A 14,100-nucleotide genomic window follows, 5' to 3' on the forward strand; every position below is an offset into this window, starting at 1 on the left:
AAGTCGGGTACTCTCGCGAGACCGAAAAAAACGGAGCCGGGCTGCAGAGCTCAGTGCAGTGTGGAGGTCGTTGGAGTCACAAGCGCACTGCCACCTTCTGTGCCTGCCCGTCTGCGCTCCGCCCGCCCCAGCCATGCTCTCCGCCCTCGCCCGTCCCGCCGGCGCCGCTCTCCGCCGAAGCTTCAGCACCTCAGCCCAGGTAGACCCGACGAGGGGCGGCCTGCAGGCTGGGACCCCGACCCGGGCTCGCGCGTCTCGGGCTCGAGCGGGCCACCTCGAGCCCCAGGGCCGCCCGGCACTGGCTGAAGGCCGTGGCGCAATGAGCCAGCGCTGACGCCGGGCGGGAAGTGCAGGGAGAAAGCCCTGGAGAGGGCGAGGTGACCCGGCTTCAGGCGGGTGTGCTTCGCAAGCTCCCCCAGCTCGCCCCCAGGCTCCGCAGAGGGTGCGCTCTTGGCCTACGCACCTTGAGGTTGAGAAGGTTCGGAAGTAACTCATTTTTATGCAGCTTTCCTTTGCTTTGATATAAGTAATATCCTCCTCCTTGCACGATCCGTGTGAGATGAGCGTGAGGGAGAGAAATAATGTGTAGTTAGATTGAGACACAAGGGTAGAGACCTGGGCCGAGGGTGGTTACACGGCCCCCAAAGGCATAAAACTCACCGCTCCTGAGACTGTCGGTGGCCTTCCGTCTGAGTCTTGAATATTCTGTTTTGCTCTTAACCTTTTTAAAGGATCCTCACTGCTATGGAGAGACTGTGCCTGACCCCCAGGTGTCTTGACAGTGCTTGACTTGGCCTGGGACCGCTTGAGCCTAAGCTATTTTTAGCCATCTTCTAGGAGAGTGGTTCTCATACTCTGGTGCGATCAGAATCACCTGAAAGTAACAGCACAAAGACCCAGGCTCATTAAGGAAGGTAGAATGGTGGGCCTCTATCTTTACCAAGCACCCTTAGTGAATCTAATACAAAGTTTGAGAACCCAGGAGCTGCTTGTTTTCCCTCTTAAGTATCACAGCCAAAAGGAAGGTGATTACTAATGGGAATTGATTTCACATTTCTTATTTAGGTTATGTCCTTCGGTTTCCCATGCAGTCAATTCTTTTGAAAAATAAAAGACTACAGATAAGTGTATTGAGTATTTGTGCTTGCCAGGAATTGTGCTGGGTTCTGCAGGAGCTAACAAGATGAGTGAGAAGTGGCACCTGAGATGAACCAGCAGTGAGTTAACTTATGACAGGTGGAGGTGATGAAGATTGATGCTAAGGAGAAGGAGAGGGACAGCTGGGCAAAGGTAAAGCAGGAAGAACATAAATGGGGGCAGAGTAGTTTTTCTTTTGCAGATGCTGGAGATTGAACCCAAGGTCTTGTGCATGCTAAGTAAGCTCTACTACTGACCTGTACACCCAGCCCAGAGGGATTGAATTTTGATGGCATTGAGCCTAGGCACCGGAAATAACAGCAGAGAACAAAACACCCTGTTCTCAAGGATTTTACTACATATTTTACTTATTGTCATCTTATCTCACTTTACAAAGTTTCTTGGTGATGAACACAGAAGGAAAAAAGTAGGGAGAGGAGAGATCAAGGAAGAGGGTTGCAATTTTAGATTGGCCAAGGTAAGCCTCTCCCAGAATGGGAGATTTGAGTAAAGCCCCAAAGAAAACAGAGATCACATATAGAAAGAGTATTCCAGAGCCAGGCATGGTGGTACACACCTGTAATCCTCCATATTCCAAGACTGAGGCAGGAGGATTGCAAGTTTGAGGGTGGCCTGAGGAATTTATGGAAACACTATCCCAAAATATAAAAATGGCTGGGGATGTGACTCAGTGGTAGAGCACCCCTGGGTTCAATCCCCAGTGCCAGAAAAGAAGACAGAAAGAATATTTTGAGAGCCCTGAGATGTTTGAGAATATGAGGAACCACTGTAGTTCCAGGGAGGACAATGAAGAGAACAGCAAAATGTTGAAAAATGTTGGCTTTCTCTTGAAAATGGGACAACCATCATAGAATTTTTGAGCATATAAATGACTTGTTCTTGCTCCCATTTTAAGAACAAGTCAGGGAGAATGACAGATTAGGGGTTGTGGTGATCTGGGTGACATCTGTAGAAATGGTAAGACATTGTTGGGTTTTGGAAAATTTTTGACCAGTGTCAGCAGGATTTACTGATTGTTGATCATGTGAGGGCTAGGAGAGAACCTGGAATCACAGATGACATCTAAGTTTGGGTCCTTGGAGTTGGTATTTGGTGAGATGGGCAAGACTTCTGAAAGAGAGCAGGTTTGTGGATGGGGAGAAATTCAGGAGCTCAGTTTTAGATTAGATTGAATTAAAAATGCCAGTTGGACATACAGGTGGAGATGCTGGAAGGGCAGTTGAATAAGGCATAAAAGTGGGCTTGAGCCAAGGGCATAGCACTTTGGTCTCCAGACTTTGGCTCTCAACAATAAAAAATAACATACAGTGTCAATATATCTATTTCTATGTAGACATACTAATATATACATTATAATATAAATACATAGTAGAAGTTCAAAAACAAACCATAACAGACTTGCAGTATAAAGCAGACTCATGGGTAAAGGAAGAGTTCCTATGTATCCATTTTCAGAACCATTGCTAGTCAGGGTACTATCCATAGCCGCCACTCTGCCCAGCGAAGATCAGGTTTGGAAGACACTGTTACAAAAGAAGTAGAAGTAACCATTGTAAACCTGAAGGTTTTCCTCCATTGCAGTGCATTGTGGAGATCCCAGTAATTAAGAACTGTTTTTGTAAACATTGAGTTGGTGACACGTACAAACAAGACTGTCATCTCAGCACAATGAAATCAAAGACCTGAGTGAGGAAGTCCTCTCCCTCCCCCACACTGTCTTCACCTCCTGTACCATATTGGGCTGATCCACTTAAGGTCCCTGGCAGGGCACCAGATCAGTCCGATCCTCATAAGGTTTAATTCTCTCTAAATTGACATTGGGTTTGTGGGACTGTGGGAATGCCTGACAACTGCAGAGCTGGGAATTGGGCGTGGTAGCACGTTCCTAAGGTCCCTACCGCTTGGGAAGCTGAGACCAGAGGACCACTTGAGTCCAGGCGTACAAGACCAGCCTGGGCAACACAGTAAGACCCTGTCTCAGGGGAGGAGGGTGGAGAACAAAACTGAAGAGTTGGAATTTGGGAGTCCCTGAGACTCAGAACAAGATGTGGGAGTCCAGTGGGAGATCCAGAAGTGGATGAGATTGCCAGACCTTGGGATCTAAGTAGGTCTGACTGGTTTAGTTTTTGGGAAGTCAAGGGTCCACCTTCAGAGTACCACTTAAACAAAAACCAGAACCTAGGCGTACACCTGTAATCCCAACAGCTTTGGAGATTGAGACAAGAAAGCCACAATTTAGAGAGACCCTGTCTCAGATTTAAAAAATGAAAAGGGCTGGGTGGAGCACCCCTGGTTCAATCCCCAGTACAAGGAAAACAAAAGGCTCAGAACCTGTTTAAACTCAAATCTTGATTGCCTCACATGCTTTTAGAGTTTAATTCCTAAGCATAAATACATTGTGAAAGTTGTTTTGGTTTGATTTTAGTTTTGGTTTTTGATGACTGTTAACCAGCATCATCCACTGTAGAATATAATTGGTCTTCTGTGTCCACATGCTCCACATCCACAGATAAGGTCAACTCAGATTGAAAATGCTCTAAAAGGAACGGAAGTTTATACATGTACTGAACTTCTTCTTGTCATTATTCCCTACCAGTACATTTACATAGCATTTACATTGTATTATGAGTCACCTAGAGATGATATAAAGTCCTCTGGCTACACAAATACCACTGGGTATTTGGATATCCTGGGGGGCATCCTGGAAGCAGTTCCCACAGCTACTGAAGGACAGCTGTACGTCTCTTTTGGACCTTTTCCCGTTGCTCCTAATGCATCTGATTAACTTGTACCCCAGCCAGCAAGGGTCTTTAGCCCGACGGCTCCTATACAATGGATCCGTGTGTGTGTTTATACTTTTTAAACTGCGGATTGAAGGTAAGGCTGCTGTGATCAGCCTAGCTGCCTGACAGGGGGAAGCTGTTTCTTTGTTTTCTGGAAGGGTATTTGGAGTATGACCCGGGTATCTCAACATCTCTACACGGAAGTTCTCCCCATTTGAACCTTGACCTTTGGAATAGGGTCCAGAATTCTATCAGAATGAAGTTGGTAGAAATACAACTGTATCTTGCTTTGACATCCATAAAAGAGGATCAGTGTCATGTTTTCAGGACACCATGTGGGTCGTTTTAATGTTGATTCTGGGCTAAGAGTCGTTTCTCTGCCTCTTTTTAGAACAATGCTAAAGTAGCCGTGCTTGGGGCCTCTGGAGGAATTGGGCAGCCCCTCTCACTCCTCCTGAAGAACAGCCCCCTTGTGAGTCGCCTGACCCTCTATGATATCGCTCACACACCTGGGGTGGCTGCAGATCTGAGCCACATCGAGACCAGAGCAACTGTGAAAGGTACTGACCGTGCCCACCCTAGAGCCTGCCATCTTCTCCCCATAGACCAGGGTCTTGATTCTAGAACAATTAGATGTAACTAGATGTTCAAAAACGAAAAACGTGCAAGGTGTGTTAATTTCAGGAATTAAAGTTTTATAAACAATTATACCCATTTGGACTTGGGACCATAAAAATTTAAATGGCACTGCCTTAGAAAAACAAGGTTGTCCAGTCTTCCCACTCTTTACTCTTTCTAATGTGGAAAGTAGTGTGAGAACAGGCAGGGAGAAGTGTCAGGATGCTGCTGGGGCAGCCAGAGGTGCTGCTCCTGGGGGCTGCAGGTTGTCCTCCCTCCACCTCCCACTCCCCAGTCAGCATCTGAAACACACTGCCCTAGGGAGCTGAGCCTTTCCACACAGGTACATCGTTCACAGTTAGAGTTGCATAGTTATGAGGCCTGCTCATTTCACCTTCACCATATGTCACCATTTTTTCATTTCACCAGGTTCTTAGTGAAGTAATTTTTAAAGCTGCCCATAATTTCTCATTTATTTACTGTACCCATATTATTGGCCATTGAGCCGCTTATAAGTTGCAGTAGATCTTTATATCTCCTTTCTTAGCATACTAAAAGTAGAGTCAGTGAGTGTGAATATTTCAAAGTTCTTGCTACAAAGTAGCAAATTGCTAAAAGTTGTGCTAAATGCTATTGCGGACTGACAGTAGGTAAGAAGACCCCTTCCATAGTGTTTCCAGTTCAAGAAGTTGACTCCCAGCTTGTATTTATGAGCCTTCCCTGAATTTGTTTGCCCACTTTCTTTTGAGCTGTATCTTTGGTTTTTGAGATCACCTGCAATAGGAAAAAGTCAAAATCAAAGCAGATTTTAGATATTGTAGCAAATTGCCCTGAAATCTTTGACAGCAGAACTGTAACATGTCCCTTGATGATAGATGGTGGTACTGGGAGTTCTTGCTGGGGACCCCAGGGCGTTTCTCTCACCTGGCACCTTTGCTCTGAGAAGTGACACCGAAGAGGCTGAGTGGCAGGCAGCTAATGCAGCTGCCCGTGGTGTGCAGAGGCTAGTGAGCTGGACAAGGACAAGAGAATGGCTGGGTTTGGTTTTGTGGGAATGTGGAGGACCAGCAGGGGCCTGGGCAAGGAGAGGCTGCAGGAAGGTGGAGTGATGGTCCAGCCAGCTCACAGGCAGTAGTTGCCACTTTTCAGGGGGCTCTCCAGTTTTTGTGGAGGCCTTTGGTTGGTGTGAGGCCCAGGTGGGGGTTGTCCTTCCCAGGTCTTGTCCCCCAGAGGCAGTAGCCTGTCTGGGTTAGAGAGGTGAGCTTGCTCTCCTGGGGTGTATTTTCTAGGCTACCTCGGACCTGACCAGTTGCCAGACTGCCTGAAAGGCTGCGACGTGGTAGTGATTCCGGCCGGAGTCCCCAGAAAACCAGGTATGTGTTCCAGAGCTTTGCCCGGCATCTCCCTATATGTTGCTAAGAAGGGGATGTTCCTTTAAAAATGAATTGAACCTGTGGAGCACAATGGTGTGCACACCTGTAATCCCATCAACTTTGGAGGCGGATGCAGGAGGATCACAAATTCAAGTCCAACCTCAGCAAATTAGCAAGACCTGGTCTCAAATTAAAATTAAAACAGGTTGGGGATGTAAATCAGTGGTTGAGCACCCTGAATTCAACCCCCAGTACCGCAAAAAAAAAAGAGTTCAGTCTCTTCCCTAAGAAAACACCACAGGCTCCCCACTGCCCCGGAGACAAAGATCACGTGTGGGCCTGGTGTTTAAAGTCATCCGTTATCTGCCATTTGTCCCTGCCCTGATGTGTCACCATTCTGCTCATGCCTGGAATGCCCTTCCTCCACCCAGCTACACCCTGGGCTTCTTACTAATCCCTGATGATCCTTCTCAGCCATCGGCCTCCCCAGCCCCCACCCCTACCCCTGCTGTGGCACTTGCCACACCAGATTGCTCACCCTAGAAGTTGGATCTACTTGAAATGGGAGCACCGTCCTGTTCTTGTTGAGTTTCCTATAACCACCGACACCTGGCACTTGGCTCCCATTTGGAAATTCACCGTGTTCCTTATGAATGTCTTTCACTGGGTCATTTCAGGCATGACACGGGATGACCTGTTCAACACCAACGCAACAATTGTGGCCACCCTGGCTGCTGCCTGTGCCCAGCATTGCCCTGAAGCCATGGTCTGCATCATTTCCAATCCGGTGAGTGCAGGCAGGGTGGGGCTGGTACTGTGCCCAGGCCACGTTGGCCGCAAAGGTTTACCGTCATGGTAGGGAGAATGCAGACTCGGTGAGGCAGATGGCTGGATGCTCTGAGAGACCCGAGGCTTGTTTCCCAAGGGTACCTTCCAGCACAGACAGTGAGTTTGAACCTGGTCCTCCAGCCAGCTCTCCCTGTCTGTATCCTGGAAAACAGTCTGTTCCGAAGGCTTCTTTTAGCCATGATTGCGGGAGCCTGTGGAGTCCTCTTGCTATGTTTCACTCGGGGTTTATAGTTCTAGGTCCCTGTCCTCCCCTCCCCTCACACTGAAACGCACAGTTCCTGATTCACAGCCGCCCCAGCCCTGCTATAGCTTGCAGGTACTGGCTGGTGTGAGGACAGCCATGGTCCCCAGGCCTGGGCTGGCAACGCCTCGGGTCACGTGTGTACCAGCTGCCCTCTGCTTCCCTCCTGACTAAGTCGTGTTGGTGTCTGAGTGCACAAGGATCTGTGGGATGGTGCTGTGGTGGTGACTGGGGGACAGGGCTGCTGGCCTGAGGAGAGGGTCCGGTCTTCCCCACTAGCTCACCTCCTCAGGGGAGTGGTTGAAAGTGGACAGTCGCAGTGTCCTGTGGGGAGCTGGCGGGTGCCTGCTGTGAACCCCATGGTTCATCCTGTTCTATGATTGCTTTGTGTGGGGGAGGGGTTAAGCCTGCTGCAGCACATGAAGTTACTGAGTCCTCACAGCAGCCTCCTAGTTGTCCCCATTTTACAGATAAAGAAGCCAGGTCCTAGGGAGTTTGGGTGACTTGCCCAGGGTCCCAATACAGAAGGACAGAACTAGGATTTGACCCTAGTTCGTCTGCTTTGAGTAAGCTCCAGTCGGCAGAAGGTGCCCCACATAGCCAGTGTCACATCTGAGTTGGTAACTGATGGCCACCCCAGGAATACATGTCCCCTGCAGTAGAGGTGCTTTTGTTTTCATAGTGGGACAGCCCTGTCCCTGTGAATGGCTTGCCTGTGAGCAGTTACCAGGGCAATTTAACCTGGCATCTTTGGACTCGCTAGTGGTCTGATGAGAGATGTCTCCTGTTCTTGGCTCTGTGCTCAGAATCCAGGGCAGACCGTGCCTGTCGTTCACAGGTTAACTCCACCATCCCAATCACAGCAGAAGTCTTCAAGAAACACGGAGTGTACAACCCCAATAAGATCTTCGGTGTGACAACCCTGGACATTGTCAGAGCTAACACTTTTGTTGCAGAGCTGAAGGTAAGCACCGCACCACTGTCCTTGGGTTACTTTTCTGAACTTCTCCAGCCACCTTGCTCATTTAGCAAGGGCATTTTGACCTGAGAGTTTAAGTTTTTGTAGCTTGTCCCCTAATGGAAAGCATGCAGCAGGTCCCTGCAGGTTCAGAGCAGCCAGCTGCCATCTGGCTTGCTTTCCTCTGCCTTTGACCTCTTCCCAGATGTGTCGGGCTCAGGCTTTTCCTGGGCTTTTTGGTGGCCGTGCTTGGGCTGTGCTCCCCATCTTCCCTTTTCTCATCACCTCTGGAAATGGTCTTGCCAGGATTAACCTGCTAGTCCTTAGACAAAGTGATAAAATCAGCAACTATGAAGAATTTAAGAAAGTTCCAGAAATCCTAATATACCAGAATTATCGGGGGCCTCCAGTTCTGGCTCCCTTGGGTTTCCCGTAGTGGCTTGCCTCAGAGGGCTCTGGTGCTGCCAGCTGCTTACTCCTGGACTGTTGGACTGCACCCTAGTGTGTCTTGAGGTGGGTTTGCTTTGGTGCCAGTGCCTTTCAGAAACTGCTTGCAAAGCATTTTGGTTGCATATCTAGCAGAAGCACCACTGGGCCCCAAAAGTGCCCCTCTTGAGCCGCAAGCCCTTCTGTTCTGAGTTTGCAGGCAAAGTCTCCTGAAGCAGCGGATTGTCTTGCGCACAGCTTGGTGGCAAGTGCACACACAGGACCGGAGTCCCTTTGTGCACCAGACAGATCTGCTTCTAAACCTCCAGACAATGTCCCCATTTTAATCCATGCCGCAGCACGTGGTGGTGGGGAGGCTGTTCTAGATGTTGGAGTTGCAGAGATCCATGGGTTGTAGTCCCAGGGCTTTGGGTCTCAAGTAGTGAACGGGCAAGAGACAGTTTAATTCAATGGCCAGCTCAGCAAGCACAGCTATGTCCAGAGTTGGTAGGACCCATAGGGAAGGAACAGGAGGGCGTCCAAGTGTGAAAGTGACCACTAGGAAGTGGGCCTAGTGTCCAGATGGCAGCAATACTTGTCCTTTGAGGGTTCTTGCCACGAGCTCCCGTGACTGAACACGCCATTTCCCCAGGCCCTAGTCCACAGGCTACCTGTGGCTGTTTGAGCCACGTTTCAGGTGTGATAGCCACTTGATTCCTGTATTCTCAAAGAGGGTTCTGTGGGCAGAGCTTACTTAGCCTAGACACGAGACGGGGTCCCGTCCAGACAGCTGTAATCAACAAGCCTCGCTGAAGTGAACTGGTGTTCTGGAAAGCTCTGAGGTGTATCTAGAGTGAATCCAGCCTCCAGGGCTGGCCCTTCCCTCGCCCTCTGGCCCCTCTGGCCCCTCCCTGGGCACGCTCGTCTCCTGGCATGTGCATTTATGCTCTGCTGGTGCCACATCTGCTCTTGTGTGCCCGATGGCGCTGTCACCAGTCCTATCGCCTGGAGTCCCTTCCATCTTGTCGCACAGCGTGGAGCCATCACCTGTCCTTATTGAAAGGGTGGTCCAGACACAGGGCTGTGTCTCTGTGCCTGGGGACACGCAGAGCCTCAGCACGTGTGCCCTGCAGGAGCCGGCCCTCCCTCTCCTCTGACGTGAGCCAGGCTTCCGGGCCGCAGCACCTGGGGAAGGTGGTGTCCCTGTGGTCGCCACTCACCTCCCCACTGTCACCCCCACCAAGTTCTTTTTTGTGTGCTTTTAGAAACACTTGGGACACAGGTTCCTGGGGGCAGCGTACCTTGGTTTAAAAGCGAGTGGGCCTCTCCAGCAAGCCTGCGGCCTTGAGCCGTGCTTTGGTCTTTCCGTCCCAGAAAAGCATTGCCGCGCTTCTCCCCTGAGTTTCCTGGAATAGGAATGAGGAAACAGCGGTCGACTGTTCTCTACAACAGTGTGGGACTCAAGTGTGGCCTTCTCCAGGGAGAAGAATGGCATTCGCACTGGGAAAGAGGGCCTCGGCCTCACAGTCTGAGAGGATGTCCAAGCACTGGGGGCTTCAGGCAGCGGGTGGTCTCAGCTCCTGAGAAGAGCCTGTGCTACCTCCCCAGGCAGAGAGCCCCGTCACACCTGCTCACATTTTGCCTTAAATGTGTGTCCGACCATCTGGTTCGACTGGGATGCTGAGCACAGCTGGGGTGGGGCAGTGTCTCTTCCCTGACTCCTTTGTCCTGAGTCCTGTGAATTTTCACAGTGTGGCCGATGTAGACGGAGTGAGGGTTTTGTGCCCAGAGAGCGTGTCCACTAACCAAGCTTCGCACTTTGGTGAGCAGGGTTTGGATCCAGCCCGGGTCAGCGTTCCCGTCATTGGTGGCCATGCTGGGAAGACCATCATCCCCCTGATCTCTCAGGTATGTGTGCCAGTGACACTGCAGGAAGCTCTAGACCACAGTGCGCTCGCAGGGCCACCCGAGGCACTCGGGAGGGAAAAGAATGAACCAAGACTGTGTTTCGAAAGGATTCCTGCTGGCAGCAGCCGCTCCAGGATGCCTGGGGCTTTCCTGCCTGGACCATGGGACCATGGGGGTCAGAGGGTGTGGCCGTGGGAACCAGGGGAAGAATCCGATTCCTGCGCTAGGTCAGGGCAGGAAAGGTGCTGTGAAAACAAGCAGAGGCTGGCACAGGGCAGCTGCAGTCCCCGCTGCTCGGGAGGCTGAGGTGGGAGGAGCACTTGAGCCCACAAGTGCAAGGCCAGTCTGGGCAACAGCCAGACTCTGCCTTTAAGGGGGGAAAAAGGAGTAGAGACACTTGGCACGACCAGGAAGGAGACCCATCCGACTGAGCTCATGGCCCTGAATCCAGTGCCTAGGAAGGACAAAATGTGTGTGGTATTTTTGCCTTAAATGTGTGATCTTATAAGAAAATCATGAGGAAATGTCACACATCCAAATTGATACTGTTTTATAAATGTAGTGATCAAAAAAGAAAAATCAGGAAAAGCTGAGGGACTGAGAATAGACTTAACTGAACGCTAGCAGGGTTCCGGCCCTGGCTCTGGGACAGGACTGGGATAGCAGTGGGCAGTGAAGTCTGAAGCCCAGGTCCTGATGTATGGATGTCAGTCTCCCAGCCACACCGCTGCACTGTGGTCATGGGAAATGCAGCGTTGGGGAAAACTAGTGACAGAAATCTATGTGGTAATTTTTCAGCTTTCTTTTAAAATGAGTAGTGGGCCGGGTATGGTAGTGCATGCCTGTAATCCCAGTTACTCAGGAGGCTGGGGCAGGAGGATTGTAAGTCGAGGCCAGCCTCATCAACTTAGAGATGATCTCATAATGAAAAAATAAGTAAGTAAAAAGGGCTGGGAAGTCACTCAGTGGTTGAGTGCTCCTGGGCTGAAACCAAATACCTTTAAAAAGCGGGGCGTCGGGGAGGTCACCAAGCCTCCCTGCAGAGTTTGTCTTTTCTTTATAAAGAAAAGATCTGATTCCCTTGCAGTCGTGCCTGGAGGGAGCCCACTGTGAGGGAGGGCAGGGGTTAGTGGGCCTGGGGGCTCTGCACCCGGGGTGAGCTCGAAGCTGCTTCGTGACCTGTGGCTTTGCTTGTAGTGCACCCCCAAGGTGGACTTTCCCCAAGACCAGCTGACAGCGCTCACTGGACGGATCCAGGAGGCGGGCACCGAGGTGGTGCAGGCTAAAGCTGGAGCAGGTGGGACCCTTGGGAAGCCCGGGATGGGGAGCCCTGACACCAAGCCCGAGTGGGTAGAGTGGGAGACGGAGGCTGCCAGCAAGGAGTGGGGTTTTCTGCGTGCGTTTGCCGTAGCTTGATGAGAAGGCTCTGTGGAGGAGGAGCTTGGCTTGCCGTGGGGGACAGGGCAATGGCGGGAGCGGAAGACTAATTCTGTGTCGCTCAGCAGTGAAGTTGGGGTGGGATTCTCAGCAGTAAGCTGGGACAGCAGCAGATGTCCTGTGAAGCAGGCTGCGCTGGGCTAACCCGACTCGCTCCCCTAGGCTCTGCCACCCTGTCCATGGCCTATGCTGGTGCCCGCTTTGTCTTCTCCCTCGTGGACGCCATGAACGGCAAGGAAGGAGTCGTCGAGTGCTCCTTCGTGAAGTCCCAGGAGACAGACTGCACCTACTTCTCCACGCCCTTGCTGCTGGGGGTAGGTGTCCCTGGGAGAGTCGTCATCCGGGAGCCGTCCCAGTCCCGGGGCTCCACAGTACACACGTCCCTGGGCAGTGACTGCACACCCTTGTCTGGATGTGCTCTGGCTTTGGGGGGCAAAAGCACATCTCAGAATTAAGAGCCAGGAGCGCCACGCTGAGGAGTGTGCCTCTCATTCACACGGACTTGACAGCTGGTGCTGAGCAGCTGCGTGACAGTGGTGACCAATGAAGGGGCCCAGGACCGCTCTGAGAGCAGGCTTCCCTGCGCAGCCCCCGCGCCATTGCCCTTCCTTACCTCTGACCTCGTTCAGCCATTGCCCTTCCTTACCTCTGACCTCGTTCACCCTGACTTCAGGCTGCAGCCCGTGCCCTTCCCAGGAAGCCTGGAGCTGGGGCACAGCTGGGGACTTTGATCCCTGCCCCAGTACTTTCCTCCTGGTAATGTGCCTCTAGGGACGGAGCCCGTCTTGTCACATTGCTGGCTTTAGGTGGCTGTTTGGAGGCACCTGTGCAGTCTGGTTGGCTCTTCACTGAGCTTGAGTGAGCAGAGACCCTTGGGTCTCTCCGCTTTCCGTGCATGTGAGCAGCTGTTGAAATCAGGCAGGTGTGTGGTCACATCGTCTCATGCCCAGGAAGTAGCTCTCCTGACCCTCAGGCCCCCCAGGCCTTTCCCATGGACGCTGTCAGGCTGGAGAGCCTTGGGACGTGGCATTGGCCCTGGAGCTCCCTTTGGTGGGAACGCATTGGTCAGCATAGCTCAGGGCCCAGGTGGTGGCAGGTGTGACAGCACCTGGGGAGAGAGCACCTGCGGCCGGGGCCTTGGCTGGAGAAGGTGCAGCACACCCCCTTGGAGCTGGGTTGGAGGCTGTTGCACAAACAGCTATTGGGAGGTGACACAGTGGCAAGGCACCTGTGTCTTTTGTGCGTGCCTGGATTGAACCCAGGGTTGCTTAGCCACCGAGTCACATCCCCACCCCTGTTTGTATTTTATTTAGAGATAGGGTCTTGCTAGGCTGCTGCCTTGGCCTCCCAAGCCTCTGGGATTGCAGGCGCTACTGCACCCGGCTGACACCTGCGTCTTTGATGTCAGACATTCACCTACGTAATTAGATTCGATTCAAGTAAATTTTAACATTCCTTCAATCCTTGATGAACTTGGGGAAGAGACTAGAACCCAAACTTACTGTGCTGTTGGTGCTGCTGATGGTGAGCACTTTGTAGCAGGTGCTTGGCGAGTTGTCCTCATGAGAGGGAGGCGTGGGGGGCGGGGGGATCGCCCTTTGCAGATGCAGAAATGAATTGGAGTGTGAGCCACTGCCCATGGTATGTGCTCAGTGAAGACAGCAAAGGCCCCATCTGGGACCATCTGCCTGCAGCCTGAGCTCCCGACCTGGGCTCAAATCTGCCCGAGCCAGCAGCTGCCCACAGCTGCCCGTGTAGACGCCAGGCAGAGCCAGTGAAGGTGCAGGTGGGTTTCTGTGACACTCTGGTTTTCCAGATGTTACCACCTCCCTTCTCCCCTCCAGAAAAAGGGCCTGGAGAAGAACCTGGGCATCGGCAAAGTCTCCTCCTTTGAAGAGAAGATGATCTCGGAGGCCATTCCTGAGCTGAAAGCCTCCATCAAGAAGGGAGAAGACTTCGTCAAGAACATGAAGTGAGGTGCGGGCGACAAGCAGCGGCTTCCTTAACTTATGACGGCATCGCCTCGCCAGAAAGCGGTTCCGATGCCTTGGGTTTAATTTGCTTCGATGATGGTTATTGTATCGATGTTATCATCCCTTCCAAATTGTGGCTGGTCTATTGGTGCAACAATAAAAGCAGACTTTGATTTTCTTTCTCAAGGTCCTTCTGTAAGTGTTCTTCCCTCCCGTGAGCACGGACATGGGGTGTCCGAGCCCCTCTGCAGTCACCTCAGGCCGAGTGTTCCTTCATGGTAGATGGAGGCATCGGAGCTTCAGGAAGGCTTATTTCTGACACGGGTGGAGCGCTCAGCCCTGGGTACCTGCTCCTCCACGCACGCCCCACACCGCT

General features: G+C 51.7%; 1 protein-coding gene across 1 annotated transcript; it reads left to right on the forward strand.

Moving 5' to 3' along the window:
- The first annotated feature begins 34 nt into the window (after window positions 1–34).
- On the forward strand, window positions 35–13,910 carry Mdh2 (malate dehydrogenase 2). The gene is made up of 9 exons (XM_047534426.1): window positions 35–199; window positions 4,333–4,501; window positions 5,849–5,932; window positions 6,610–6,719; window positions 7,861–7,986; window positions 10,237–10,314; window positions 11,512–11,611; window positions 11,914–12,065; window positions 13,596–13,910. Exons 1-9 carry the CDS (start codon window positions 134–136, stop codon window positions 13,725–13,727), a joined length of 1,017 nt encoding a protein of 338 aa, XP_047390382.1. The 5' UTR covers window positions 35–133; the 3' UTR covers window positions 13,728–13,910.
- The last annotated feature ends 190 nt before the right edge of the window (window positions 13,911–14,100 follow it).

The sequence above is a fragment of the Sciurus carolinensis genome, chromosome 18, assembly GCF_902686445.1.
Source record: "Sciurus carolinensis chromosome 18, mSciCar1.2, whole genome shotgun sequence".
Lineage (NCBI taxonomy): Eukaryota > Metazoa > Chordata > Mammalia > Rodentia > Sciuridae > Sciurus > Sciurus carolinensis.